Here is a 14,519-nt window from a genome sequence, read left to right as displayed (position 1 = left end):
TCCAACCGCATAAATTGGCATGGCGCTATCGAGTTTGCTCCCATCTCTAACAGAGCATGCTAGCTGGCCATAGCGAAAATTTTGTTTAATTTAAACCGCATTTATTGCCACGTAAATTGAATTAAAAGTAGTTAGATTGCTCCTTCTGCCCACAATGATTATTTACACAAACGAGGGCAATCCATTAGGATTACAGCTGCAGATACTGGCCAAGTTTGCGAAGCGCGAGGTGCAGGTGCAGTTGGTTAACCTAAACGGTAAATTCTTACTCCATTGATGCGGCAAGTCCAATTGGATTCACTCATATTGCATGTTTTGATATGCGGGCGATGACTCAAAGTAGTTTCTGATGCAATAAATGATTGATTTTACCACAGATTCCAAATACAAGCATTTGCTGGTACTACCCACGTTGGAGCTGGACAATGGATTGCAATTATTCTCAACGGCAGCCATAGCCAAATATCTTCTAGCGGATGAAGGCAAGCAGAGGGATGAGGTATAGGCGGAGTGACCTTGAGGGCAAGGTTAAATCAATTTTGTGTTAATTCTAATTTAAACTCTCAATTCTCCAGTGGCTGGAATGGTCGACCACATTACTGGCTCCGGCTTTGGCCCATCACATGGGTGTGGGTCATAAGGCCGATCCCAATGCCTTGCCTGTGCTTAATGGACTGGTAAAGAAACTGGATGATCATTTGAAATCATCACCATATTTGGCTGGCGATAAAATAACATCAGCCGATTTGGCTGTCTGGTCTCTGTTGGCCCCCGATGGCACTCTCAAGGGTGCCCAGAATGTGGATCAACTGAGGGATTGGTATGGCCGTTTAAAGGTTTTACCCGAAGTGCAGCAGGTACTGCAACAGCAGCCACTCAAAGATCTCAGCTTCAATGCTCTGCAGCAATCTAATCGATATGGAGGCTTACATCACATCACTCTGAAGAGACCCAGTCTTGTGGATGCTGGTAAACTTCTTGCCGAAACTGGCAACACATTGGCCGACACCATAACGGATGAGGAAATTGAAGCGGCGCGAACTGCCTTCACTTATGTGGAGCCCAAAAAACTGGTGGAGCTGCGTACTGTTCTGCCCAAGGCTGGAGAACGCAATGTTCTAATCACTTCCGCGCTACCCTATGTAAATAATGTTCCTCATTTGGGGAACATAATTGGTTGCGTTCTGTCGGCTGATATTTTTGCTCGCTACTCCCGTTCGGCTGGCTACAATACACTCCTAATCTGTGGAACTGATGAATACGGCACAGCTACCGAGAACAAGGCTCTGGCCGAGAATCTAACTCCGCGCGAAATTTGTGACAAATATTTCGAGCTGCATAATGCAATTTATCGTTGGTTTGGCATTGGCTTTGATTACTTTGGACGAACCACCCATCAGGAGCAGACAGAGTAAAGCATAAAACATCATTTTCTAAAGATAATCAAAATAAATTAAATTTCATTCTAGAATTGTTCAAGAGGCTTTCAAGGATGTGCACAGTGCAGGATATATCATTACGGAGAGTGTGGAGCAGCTGCTCTGTCAGAAATGTGATCGTTTTCTGGCTGATCGGTAGGTGATTAATCCTTTTCTATAATTTTCTTTTAATTATCTCATGATTTTCTATAGATTTGTGGAAGGAACTTGCCCACATCCAGGCTGCGGCTATGAAGATGCACGTGGTGATCAGTGTGACAAATGTGGCAAGCTAGTGAATGCCACAGAATTGATACGTCCACGTTGCAAGGTGTGCAACAGTGCTCCAGTGTTGCGTTCCTCGGATCAGCTATTTATTGATCTGCCCAAGGCTGAGCCCAAGTTACGTGAGTGGGTGGACAAGGCGGACAATGGCTGGACTCACAATGCTCGTGTGATAACCCGAGCTTGGCTACGTGAAGGCCTCAAGCCACGCTGTATTACCCGAGACCTTAAATGGGGTATTCCTGTGCCCCATGCTGGTTTCGAGAAAAAGGTCTTTTATGTGTGGTTCGATGCTCCATTTGGATATGTGTCCATGACTAAGCGTTACACCAAGGAATATCAGCAATGGTGGCAGCCAGCCAAGGGCACTGACGTCGAGCTCTTCCAATTCATGGCTAAGGATAATGTGCCCTTCCATTCGGTGGTGTGGCCCAGTGTCCTACTAGCTATTAACAAGGGTCACACTTTAGTGTCCCACATCATGGCCACCGAGTATCTAAACTACGAAGATGGCAAATTCAGCAAGAGTCGCGGCATTGGTGTGTTTGGCAATGATGCCCAAGAGACTGGCATACCAGCAGATGTCTGGCGTTTCTATCTCGCCTCGGCTCGTCCAGAGGGACAGGACTCTAGCTTCAGTTGGAACGATTTGGCAGCGCGCAACAATTCGGAGTTGCTCAACAATTTGGGCAACTTTGTAAACCGCGCTTTGGTCTTCTGTGAGAAGAACTTTAACAGTGTGGTACCAGAAGTTGTGCTTACCCAGGATGAACTGATATTACTGGCCCTGATCAACAGAGAGTTGCGTGGCTATATCAACTCCTTGGAGAAGGCAAAACTACGTGATGGTATACGGCATCTACTAGCCATTTCCCGTCATGGCAATGGCTATATGCAGACCCAACAACCTTGGGTCCTGCTCAAGGGCGATGAAACACAGAAAAAGAGAGCTGCCACGATTATTGGCTTGTCCGTCAATATAGCCTGCCTGTTGGCCAATCTTCTGTTCCCCTACATGCCATCCACAGCAAGAACGTTGTTTGATCAGTTAAATGCCAAGCAAACAACTCTCAATGCTAGGTAAGTGAAATATCAATTTGATCCTAAAAGAAATAAGAAAAACTTTTGATTTCTTTACAGCAAACCTTTGGCCACTCTGCTCCTGCCAGCTGGACACAAGATTGGAAAACCTGCACCACTCTTTGCTAAACTAGAACAGGCCTTCATCGATGAGCTGAAGGGCAAATACGGCGGAGTTCAAGCCAAAACTGAGTCAGCGAAATCCGAACAACTGAGTGTTGCAGATCTAGAGCAGGCTATTCAGGCGCAGGGTGACAAAGTAAGAGAACTTAAGGCCAGCACCAAGGATAAATCTGTTTGGCAGCCAGAAGTCAACAAATTGTTAGATCTTAAAAAGCAACTGGAGACTGCCCAGAAAGCTGCTCCATCTGCTGTCCAAGCACCCACTAAATCTGGTACTCCATCGGTGCAGGATCTAGAAAAAGCTGTACAGGCTCAAGGCGAAAAAGTGCGACAACTTAAAAGCACCACAAAAGATAAGTCTGTTTGGCAACCCGAAGTAAATGTATTACTTGACCTCAAAAAGCAATTGGAGGCTGCCCAAAAAACTGCTTCAGCTGCGCCTGCTCCTGCGCCTTCAGCGGCAGCTACTCCAAATGCTGAACAGGTAAAATCGTTGGAAGATAAAATCGCTCAGCAGGGTGAGAAGGTGCGGACCCTTAAAGCCAGTGGAGATGCTTCAGTTTGGAAACCTGAAGTCGAAATTCTGTTGTCACTAAAGAAGGAGTTGGCCACACTTACTGGCGTCCCGGCAGCTGCTCCAGCGCAGGGTAAAGGCAAGAAGAAGAAGTAAACAATGGAGGAGGCGGAGAAAGTTTCATTTCTCTTTTCAGTACACTATTCATCCACCTTACCTCAAATATTTCTAATCAGTCAAGGACTTGCACATTTCTATTCATTTTGTTTTAAGTTTTTCGTTTTGCATTTAAACAATTCTTTGTATTTATTTGCTTAATGGCTTAGTAATTTATTGAGTTTGTGAACAGAAAAATTAAAACTTTATAATTGACTTTCATATAACAAAACCATTGATCCTTGCAATTTTGAAACCTTCGAACATGGTATCCGACTGCGTTTATCGATAAACTTATCGAAGGCTCGTCTTGGTGGTGAGCTAAATATAACGATATTTCATGTTTAAGCCGAGCTTTTTCGTATGCATTGAATATTATTTAAATATTATATTTATTAATAAGTTTCATAATTCAACACATAGCATTAATTTTTTAACAATAAACCATTTGAAGATATTTTTTTTCACACTCCCGAGTAAGTGCTCTGCAATAGTGTCATCACTGGTTTAATTAAAGTTATCGATAAATTTGCCATGTAAAATCAAACACTCGGGAAAAAACAAGAAAAGTGCAATAATTAAATAATGTAAAATGTATAAAATTTGAACGAAAAAGGAATGCTGTGAGGGTGAAACCAATTCAACAAAAAGCAACAACAAGTCTGTTAGTGATAACCAAAAGTCCAAAATCCTAAATAAAAACAAACAAAAGTCGAGAGCCTCTTCGTTTTCTCCCAGACTTCTCTTTCCTCCCCCGCTTCTTAGGGGCCCATCACGAGCAAAAATATTCGTCATCAGCTGGTCTCCAATTTGCCCCAGTAGCCCCCCTTGTAGCCGAAGTCTGGGGCAGTGTTAGTGCAATTTATAGTTGCGATTTATTCCTGCCACGCGACGCGTTATGGCAACATCATCGTTAAAATTTCTAAAAGTTTCCCACAATTACACATTGTAAATAATTTAACAGTAAAGTAAAGTACATACCAAAGAAAGGTGGCAGAAAGCTACGCTTCGCTTGGGGTTAACAAGGTGAAATTTGAAATTTGTTTAGAGATTCAATTAAGTGGAATATATAACACTTATCTATGTACATATACATTGGCAGGGGGTTTGTGTGTGTGTGTATATATAAATGCACGTCAGTCAAGAAACAAAGAAGAGCAAAAGCTGACCCTTCCCCGCCCTCAATCCACACCCTTCCCCTGTGGTTTTTTGGGTCTGCAACTTTGGTATCGACAGATGATTAGAACATTTTTATTTACCACACTTTTCAATAATGCATTTGAAAAAGTGGGTGGACAGAAACAGAAGCATGAGAACAAGTGGAAGGAACTGGGTTAAAAATTTCAAGGACATATTTTCTGAAAGAGGGCAACAAGTGGTGTCTGCTTTGATTTATTGATTTACACTTACTCCTCTCCTCTTATATTTTATTTTTTTTCGCAGACTTCTTAACTAATCCATAAACGAGTGGAGCTGGCCGTCGCCATGGAGTCTGCAGACGCACTCATGGAGGAGCAAAAGCTCATGGCCGAGGCCAAATATCGTAATTATATGACGAACATAGACAAAGCACTGCGCAATTTTGAGTACTCCAGCGAGTGGGCGGATTTGATATCGGCCCTAGGCAAACTAAGCAAGGTAGTAAAACGTGAATCAACCAACAGCTATGGAGTCAAAGAAGTACTCCACTAATGTGTTGGTATTTATCACGCCACTGATTCATCATATATTCCCATATATGTATATATACATACGTATGCCCGAACTCTTATCAAATTTTTGTGTTTATTTTTCTCGCAGGCTATATCAAGCAACACCCAATATCAGGTCATACCCAGACGTCTGAAGATTGCCAAACGTCTGGCTCAATGTATGCATCCAGCCTTGCCATCGGGTGTACATCTCAAGGCCCTAGAAACCTATTCGGTGATATTTAGTAAAACTGGTCCAGAGAGGCTTGCCACTGAGTTCATTTATAGGTTCGTATCGCGGATGACTTATTACTAGTAATATGGAGAAATATCTCGAGGTTTTACATTTATTGTATTTGCGTTGTAATGTTGTTATTTTAATTTCTTTTGAACTCAGCTTATTATCATTAACTTTAACTTGCTTTATGAACTTGCTTTTCGATTTGGCATGCGGATAAATTAATCGCAATTAAATTAAGAGAGATAAGGTTTACCCCCTAGGGAATTTAAAAGCGATATTTAAATCAATTTTACTAATTATTAGTATATAAATTCAAAGTAGTTTTTGAGATTTTATTTTTAAAGGCAGCTAGAAACTTTGTTCAATAAGTCAGTCCAAAGTCTTTTATTCTTTGCCTACTTATCCACCGTATTAACTATATTTTCAATTCTTTACAGCGCTGGTCTTTTTCCACTATTGGGCTATGCCGCCATGAATGTGCGTCCTGCCCTGCTGGCAATTTATGAGACTTACTTTGTTCCATTGGGCGATAAGCTGCGTCCCGCTTTGAGCGGTTTTCTCAATGGCGTGCTGCCTGGCTATGATTGTGGCCTGGATCATTTCGAACGGATCAGCGTATTATTGAAACAGGTCTGCAATGCAGTCAATCCAATGCACTTCTATACAGTACTCTGGGAATCGGTGGCTAATAATGCTGCAATACGCTTACCCGCCATAACCTATGTCTTGGAGCATTTTAATAAGCGTTTGGATATGCAAGAGCAAATCTATATTATGGGTCACAATCATGAGATTATGATGTCGGCCCTGTGCGCCTGTCTAAATGATTCACTGATTCTGGTGCAGCGAAATACATTGGAGTTTCTTTTGCTAGGCTTTCCAATGCATACAATATTGCTTGGTGATGATGATCTGGTGAAATTGGTGACAAATGGCTTGAATACCATATTGAGACGTGATATGTCTCTGAATAGACGACTCTTTAGTTGGCTATTGGGTACCGAGGTGGCCAAGAACTCACCCACCTACGATACCCTTTCGCTAGATACATCCGGAGCGGTGCATCCTGATGATGAGCCGGAGCCATATTTTGTGAAACATTCGAGAAATATATTAATTAAAGCATTAATAATCACTCTGAGACTGAGTTTGGAGTGTGCTCCCATGGACTTGAAACCATATAGAATAATGCTGTCGCTGCTCGACAAGGCAGAGATTGGCAGTGCTGTGCTGGATTATGTCCTGCATGACATCATACGCACCATGTACATTTCCAGTGGCAATGCAGAGGCTTTGAAGTCGGCAAATCTTTTATTTGCCACTTTTGATCCGGCTTATATCTGGAGTTATATGACAAATATTTTTGAACGGGCCTGCAAGCAAGCCGATTGTCATCAGTCGGCTAACCCTGTCGGCTCTACTGCTGGAGCGGATACTGGCGAAACAAGTAAATATGCTTGTGAGGTGGGTTCTGGTGATCCCTGTGTAGAGGAAATTTGCGTTCTCACCGAATTTCTACTGGAAACTGTTTCTTTGGAAATGTACACCGATACCACAAGGGTCTATCTGCCTAAGGTATTTCTGGTTATTACCCAATTGCTGTCACTTCATATGGATCAATTGACCAGTAATGAAATTACTGCATCCCTAAAGCTGTGTATGAAGATTGTGTCCCGAGTGCAGCCCATGATCACGTAAGTTAAAGTGAATCTATTAAGTTGTTTGAAAACATTTTATTCTTACTCTTTTTGCTTAACAGTAGCCCTATTAAATTAAACAAACTGGTTGAACAATGTGGAGGACCTGAATCTTCCCGATGGGATGAAAAGATTCCTTTATCTTCAGTAAGCGGCATTGGCAAGGATACCGAAAACGTTACCAACAGTAGCTTCTTGGAGAAAAGTAAATCGGACTCGCGTCTCAATCAATTCGCCGAGAATTCTCTCAGTAGTGCAGAGCCAAATGATGAAGAGCTAATCAGAAGATCAGCATCTAACCAGAGCGTTGGTCGTCAAAGTCCCAGTAAAAAGAAGGCAAAATCTTTTTCACGGCTCAGTGAACTAGATAAAGATGTAAGTTGTGGGACACAAAGAAAAAAAAAAAAGAAAATTATAATGTAATAATTGCAGATAAATGCCTCCGATACGGGTCAGCAATCATCATCTGATCTGGATACCCCCAGAAGCATTAAGAAGATTAAGGCAAAAGCAAAAGTTCCCTTTATACGCAGCAGCCCCAAAAAACAGAGGCCCAAAGATATTGTATTGGCCCCACAACCTGTTGCTTCTCCTGCCGCCGAGGAGGATGAGCCCAAAAGTGCTCCACCCACAGAGCAGTCGCCGCAATTCCAACTTCAACTTCTTGACGAGGAGACCAAGGCTACCCAGCAGCGTGGATTTTCAATATTGGAGAAATGTATACGTCAATATGAGATATTTTTCGAAGTTTATTTGTCTCGCAAACTACTGAAAATCGAAGCCTCAGATGCTCCCGTGAATGAATGCTCGGTTAAGGTCCAAGTCCAACGTACTGTAAGCAATTCCTCACACACGTCCAGTATGTTTCTTGTGGAACAGGTGCTAGAGCATCATTGCCCGAATCGTATGTCACAAATAGAACGACTTTTTGGACTGCTCCGAGTGGATGTGGTGCCACGTTCGAAGCAATTGCAACGTCTTCTTAATCGCTCACTGCCTTTGGCCAGTGCCAGTGAACTGAGCAGCGATAGTGAGGCTACCGAAGAGAAACAAAATGAAAGATCACCCATTGATACTCAGACGCAACGATGTGTTCAACAGTTGGCCGAACTTCAGTTAAATTCTGCCCAACGTAGAGCTGTCAAACTGGCTGCCAGTCTACTAGTTGAGATGTCCACATTTCCGAATTGCAATAAGCACATTGTTTTGGATAAAAGTGAGCCAGAGTTGCCCAATTGGCTGAGAGTTTTGTGCCTAGTGGCTTGTTTTACCCAAAGCGACAAAGAGCTGCAGGTGTCGGCTATTACCACGCTTTTCGATTTAATTAGGTGAGTAAAATTAAATCAATATAAATATAAATATTAATTGTTAAAAGCTAATCCTCTTCTCGTTGCTTTCAGCTTGCTTCGCTCTCAAATAGAGCACACTACGAGCCCTGGTGTTACATTTGTGGTTATGTTGCCGCTACTGAAGTTTGGTCATGTCAGCTATTTGGAACAGGAGACGCGAGTTTTTCAACTGGTTGGCTCGATTCTCTGGGACTATCTGGGCACTCCGGCCGTAGATGCTGCTCAGATAGCAGCATTACTTCATCAATTGCATAGTTGCCTGGAAAGTGGGCTTGTGGAGACTGTTATAGGAAATCGTATGCAGGCCCAGCATCTGCTTCAGGTGCCAGCTCAGCAGGCAATCTTTGGCAAGGCGGCATTACGGAATTTTCAAATGGAACGTCTTGCCGATGCCAAGTTGCTGTGTCCCAATGAGTCTATAGACCGATTGAGGGAGAGTCAGGCTCGCAGCTTTAAGAAATTCGAACTGCTGTGGCATCTGGGCCGGGAGAAGCAAACAGTTTTCGAGAAAACTCTGCTAAAGGTGCTCGATACACTGGCCTTGCCGCATTATATGTCTGAACGTAGCTTTGTTACAAATTGGCTGCAGGCTTCTCTGCTACGCGGTGATTTGGCTAGAGTAACAAAGCCTTTGTATAAGATTCTATTGTCAGCCAGCTCCAAACGAGTGGGAATTGTCCATATGCAGCAGTTGTATCGTGATGTAGAAACCGAAACTGCTCCCAGTTTTGAACGGGATGTATATGCCATTAGTTCGGAGCAAGGCAATGTAAAATACCATCATATGGAAACGGCTAGCACCGGCAAAAAGAAGAGTCCCATACGTAATCTGCCAAAGAAGATTTTTGTTACCCTCAGTGGGGGAAATCAAATAAAACGTCAAATTTTGTCAGCGACAAGACTGCTGCTAGTGATGCTAATCAACAGCAGCAGCAGCAGCAACAACAACAGCAGCAGCAGCAAGATGTTAATACGATCGGTCTGATTATCAATCCCCTCGAAAATGCTCATGATTTCGATGATGAAACCGATCTGGAAGAGCCACGTATTGAGGTTTTGCATAAGACAAGTGCTCCACTGGAACAAAATTTGGCCAGTGCTATGAATGAAAATGAAATTGAGACGCAGGCACAGCCGGAAACAGAACCAGAGCAAGAACCGTCACTACAATTCGACAATGATATAACGGACAATTCAGAGAGCACGGATGACTTTGAATCGGACTCAGAAATGCGTGCCACTAGCCTAGAGAAGGAAGATAGCTCCAGTGAGAAGATTCCACGATTCGTTGGCGATGTCACTGATGTTTTGCCCAAAATCGAAGGCGTCAAGAGTTGCAAAACTTATCGTCTAATACGTGAAAAGACGCCTGGCGATGGAGCCGAACATGAGCCTGAGCATGTGGATGCCCTGCCAGCTGATGAGTATTTCCGAGACGATAAAAAGGTTGGCAAACGCAAGAAGCTGTTGACCAGCAGCGAAAAGAAACGTTTGAGTTGCATATCCAAGACATCCACGGATAGCAATCACAGCAGTTCACATGTCGAGGATACAGAGGCCACTGAACCGGATGAGGAGTCTACCATAAATGTGGAGGATAAGCGGCGTACTCTTAGCTTGGAGACAAATAAATTGCAACCAGATTGGCAGAAAACCATTGAAAAGGGCAAACAAAATGTAGAGATCCTGCGACAGAACGCAGCCGCTGCAGCAGCAGCAGCCGCCGCAGCTGCCGCCGCCGAGGAGCAAATCAGTCTGAAGAGCAGCAGTTCACATCAATTGGCCGATTCGGCACACCTCTATCACACGCATTTTCTACTTTACTTGGGTATTTACGACACCCGACAGACTTTGTATGCTCTGCAGACGCTGAGAAATATAATTTGCTGCGACAAGAGAACTTTCCTGTGTCTCTCGATCACCACATCCTTCTCAAGTGCCAGTTTAAAGCAGTTGCTCATACGCCATCGCAAGAGTATATCGGGCAAAGGATTCAGTGGCAGTGTTGGTAGCTCAGAATATGCTCAAGGCTATCGAGGATGCATGCAACTTGAGTTGCTGGTCACACTGTGTTTGTTCTATGCAAGGGGTTACTTCCAGCGCGAGTCTCTGGATGCCCAGCGTCAGCCGCCCACATTGCAGGACATAGTGAATAATCGTAGAATCCAGCTGGAGAGTATAGAACTCTTAACATTGATTTGCTCCGAGCTCATAGAGATTGTCAAGGGTATGGGCAGGGGATTGGCCTGTTATATAGCGGACTTGCTAGCCCGTGCAAAGTTGCAAAAGGTAATGCTGCACTGCCTCAATAGCTCCGTGTGTAGTTATGCTCGTCGCAGCAGTAATGCCCATTCAGCCGGTGGTAGCTATGCTGACCAGGTATTGGCCTTCAATGATCCGCAGGATGATCAATTGCATGCGGATTGCTTTCAACTGCAATTACTCCGTCTTCTGCTCGCCGTGATAAGGCTGGAGCATGAGGTACATCAACTGCGGCAGGATACACCGCCGACGGCAGCTGGCGACGATTCCGGTGGCAATGCATCGCCCACACGACTGTCCGAGGGTATGGCGGCCAATGTTAAATATTTGCCCAATTGCCTCATCAGTCAACAGCCCATGTTCCTGGCCGCAGTTCTAGGTGCACTGCAGCAGGAACGGTTGCGTCATTTACATCGCAACTGGACGGATTTGGTGACATCCTCGTTGAACTGCTTTACCTTTGGCTCCCTCACCAACATTGTGATCAGTGTGGTCCATCAGTTGTGCAGCAATCTAGATCGTTTGGCTAAGCTTACCCTTCACCAGCAGCGACACTTTCCACCGGATTATGTGCTTTCGCAGTTGGAAGCGGTGACCATATTGTGTCACTACTGTCTTTTGGATAATACCCAGCAGACGGCTCTATCGCATCTTTTCAATCAGGCTTATCCACAGACAAGCTCCTCGGCCCAAAGTTCGAGCACGGGTCAACTTCTCAATAGTATTGTACATTCTTTCCTCTCGGCCAGTGAGTCGTCAACAACTGCGCTGGCTCCACGTAATCCTCAACTGCAGGCTGCTCGCAATGCTGTGCTCTCACACCTGCCCCGCATTATGACCAGTGTGGCCGCCATTTGGGATAGTGAACTGGGCCAATTGCGTCCAGTGCGTCAGCAACTTCTTGAGTTTCTATCGCCCGTCTCATTGCATCATGGGGCTAATTTCCTGGCTGCCATAGCCGTTACTTGGCAACAGCGCGGAAATAGTTTCTCCAATTCGTCAAGCAATAATTCCAATAATTCTATAGCTGAGCAATTCCAACGGAATTCCACACTGCAGGCTTGTCCCGCCCAGCTCTCATTGGTCTCGCTAGTATCCAGCATCAGAGTAATGCCAATGGATTCGTTTGTCCAGACGTTGCATCAAGTGGTTAAATCACCACCGCCTATACATAGACCGCCAGCCCATCTTAGCATTGAGGTTAGTTCACTGGAATTGTTTTATTTTTATATGAAATCTGCTCCGGCGCCACAACTAGCCGATGCCTGGAGTCCGCTATTAATTCTCATACGGGATGGCCTTAATCTCACGCCGCCGGCCCAATTTGCCTTGCTAATGTTGCTCAATGAGTTTGTGCAGCGTTGTCCCCAAATGCCGTTCCAGGACAAGAAGGAGGTTCGCGAACTGCATGATGTGACATCACGACTTGTGGACTCGTTGTCCAGTGTAGCCGGAGCCTGCCTGGAGCAGACCACATGGCTGCGACGTAATCTTGCCGTGAAAGAGGATACCGATGGCATGGCCAAGGACAACTCCTTGGGCGGAGGCATTCAACAGTACTCGCTGCAAGCACAGAGTGTTTTGGCTGGCATTCTCTCAAATCTGTTGGATGTGGCCTATGGCTCACAGGAGAAGGACAAAGTGGTTACCATTGTGACCACATTGCTATACAACATAACCCCCTATCTAAAGAATCATACGGCCCGGAATGTGCCATTCTTTTATGCTTGCTCCGCATTGCTGGCCAGTTTGAGTGGCTTTCAATACACGAGGAAAGCCTGGCGAAAGGATATGCTGGATTTGTTACTCGATAATGCGTTCTTTCAAATGCACATCTCATGCCTATCCTTCTGGCGCCAGATTATGGATAGCCTGATGACCTATGACAATACAACATTCCGTGAACTCATGACCAGAGTATCGCTATCTCAGGCAGGAAGTCTTAATATATTTGCCTCAAGAGATCAGGAATACGAACTGAGAGCAATGCTGCTCAAGCGTCTGGCCTTTGTGATATATTGCAGTGAGTTCGATCAACACAACAAGTACATGCCAGACATACAGGGTAATATAGCATGAGAATCGCATATAAAATCGTGCCATTTAATTGAAATTAAACTTTTGCAGAACAATTGGCCAATAGTTTGCGTCTGGTGCCATTGGGTCCTTCTGTGCAGGCCGCAGTCTTCTTGTGTTTCCGTGTTTTACTGCTTCGCATGTCTCCGGATCATGTTACCTCATTATGGCCTATTATCATAGCCGAGATGGTGCAAGTGTTCTTGCAAATGGAACAAGAACTCAAGGGAGAGAACGACAGCGGCAGGTAAAACACACTTTTAAATTTCTTGTTCAAATAAGGCCTAATCCATTTTATGTTATTTTTCAGCCAACAATCGCGAGCTATGGCAGGTACTGATGCGTCTTGGACTTCCAATTTGGGTGCCAGCAATGGTCTAAATGCTCAGACAGTAATGCAACATTGGCGTTCGGTACAATTGGAGGCCTGCAAGCTATTGGAATTGGGTTGTGTTCTGCCAGCCACTAAGCTGCCACATTTTCAAATGTACCGCTGGGCATTTGTGGGCACCGAATTCGATGTACATGAGGAGGAAGTCCGTTTACCCAATGGCAGTATGGAGAATTTGGCCCAACTGCCCAGTGCTCTGTATGTGCCGCATGTAAGGCGCGTAGCTCGACTTATGGACATGAAATACACTAGCCAGTCTCCAGTAAGTTCCCAGATTGCTTTTTAATTTGACATCTGATGCACTGAAATGTCGTGTTTTTGCAGCTTCTTCAACGCCCACGAAATCGTCACTTGATGCTGGATTTCCAGCAATTGCAATCCCTGCAAGAGCTTTATGCGTTCTTTACCACATTAGGCATTGCTTGCCCACAGCCGCAGAATTTCGCTGACACGGAGCTAGATGTCAGCAATTGTTTGCAAGAGATTGAAGATGTGTTGGCCCATGATTTTCTTGAGAAATTACCCAGCATCACGACGCCTAGATGAAAACTGGCCACGGCCTACAGGCAGACAACGCAACAAATGACGACGACAATGATGATGAGCAAATCTCAAATCGAGTTGGAACTAAATCTGGGTGGTAGACATGAATCTGGTATCAATCAGGGTCAACCAGCGCGCATTTTTGCTGCCGTTCAAGCGAAACTTACCACAACCACAACAAATGCCGAAACGAGCTTCATGCAGACCAACAATAATAAGAAGACCAACTTTCCATTCTATGTCTAAGTTAAAAAAAAAATTAAAAAATCCCCAAGCAAAGTATGATATCAATATAGTTAGCTAGATAAAGGTATATACTTATGTATACATCTATGTGAATGTAGTGTGATTAATCGTTTTAAATGTTTAGCTTATATAGCATTAATAATTAGAAGAGCCCCCTCTGTATGTAATTGTACTATATGTCTGAGTGTACTATATCTATATGTAAAACCTAAAACTGTTGATCGATGCGAATTATATAACGTTGAATAAGCGCGATGTGTTTAACAATGAACACTACAGTTTATTTATTTTAACGCTGCCGGGTGAAAATAAAGATAAGAATAAACATTCAACCCGTTAACCCAAAGGAAAAGATAATATAAGATTTCGCATGAAATCGCAATAGTAATCAAATTTCTGGGAATTGAATTTCCGTTTCTGTAAATAATAATTTTGAAATTTAAAACT

At 44.0% G+C, this 14,519-nt stretch overlaps 2 protein-coding genes across 2 annotated transcripts; both read left to right on the top strand.

The window, feature by feature from the left end:
* The first annotated feature begins 26 nt into the window (after positions 1–26).
* Positions 27–3,808, top strand: MetRS (methionyl-tRNA synthetase 1). The gene is made up of 6 exons (XM_068291296.1): positions 27–257; positions 378–499; positions 576–1,411; positions 1,470–1,574; positions 1,632–2,783; positions 2,844–3,808. The coding sequence occupies exons 1-6, from the start codon at positions 155–157 to the stop codon at positions 3,574–3,576; spliced, it is 3,051 nt and encodes a 1,016-aa protein (XP_068147397.1). The 5' UTR covers positions 27–154; the 3' UTR covers positions 3,577–3,808.
* A 278-nt stretch (positions 3,809–4,086) lies between these two features.
* On the top strand, positions 4,087–14,517 carry LOC137577744 (protein dopey-1 homolog). Its single transcript, XM_068291293.1, is given in 11 exon segments — positions 4,087–4,240; positions 5,020–5,214; positions 5,377–5,555; positions 5,946–7,202; positions 7,268–7,580; positions 7,638–8,533; positions 8,606–9,417; positions 9,420–12,881; positions 12,944–13,139; positions 13,203–13,545; positions 13,608–14,517. Coding segments are annotated over 10 exon segments (7,833 nt in total). The 5' UTR covers positions 4,087–4,240; positions 5,020–5,061; the 3' UTR covers positions 13,830–14,517.
* The last annotated feature ends 2 nt before the right edge of the window (positions 14,518–14,519 follow it).

This window comes from Drosophila tropicalis, unplaced genomic scaffold (genome assembly GCF_018151085.1).
Source record: "Drosophila tropicalis isolate 14030-0801.00 unplaced genomic scaffold, ASM1815108v1 contig_593, whole genome shotgun sequence".
In the NCBI taxonomy this organism is placed as follows: domain Eukaryota; kingdom Metazoa; phylum Arthropoda; class Insecta; order Diptera; family Drosophilidae; genus Drosophila; species Drosophila tropicalis.
Note: the sequence above shows the minus strand (reverse complement) of the source record. Positions and strands in the feature narration are given on the sequence as shown.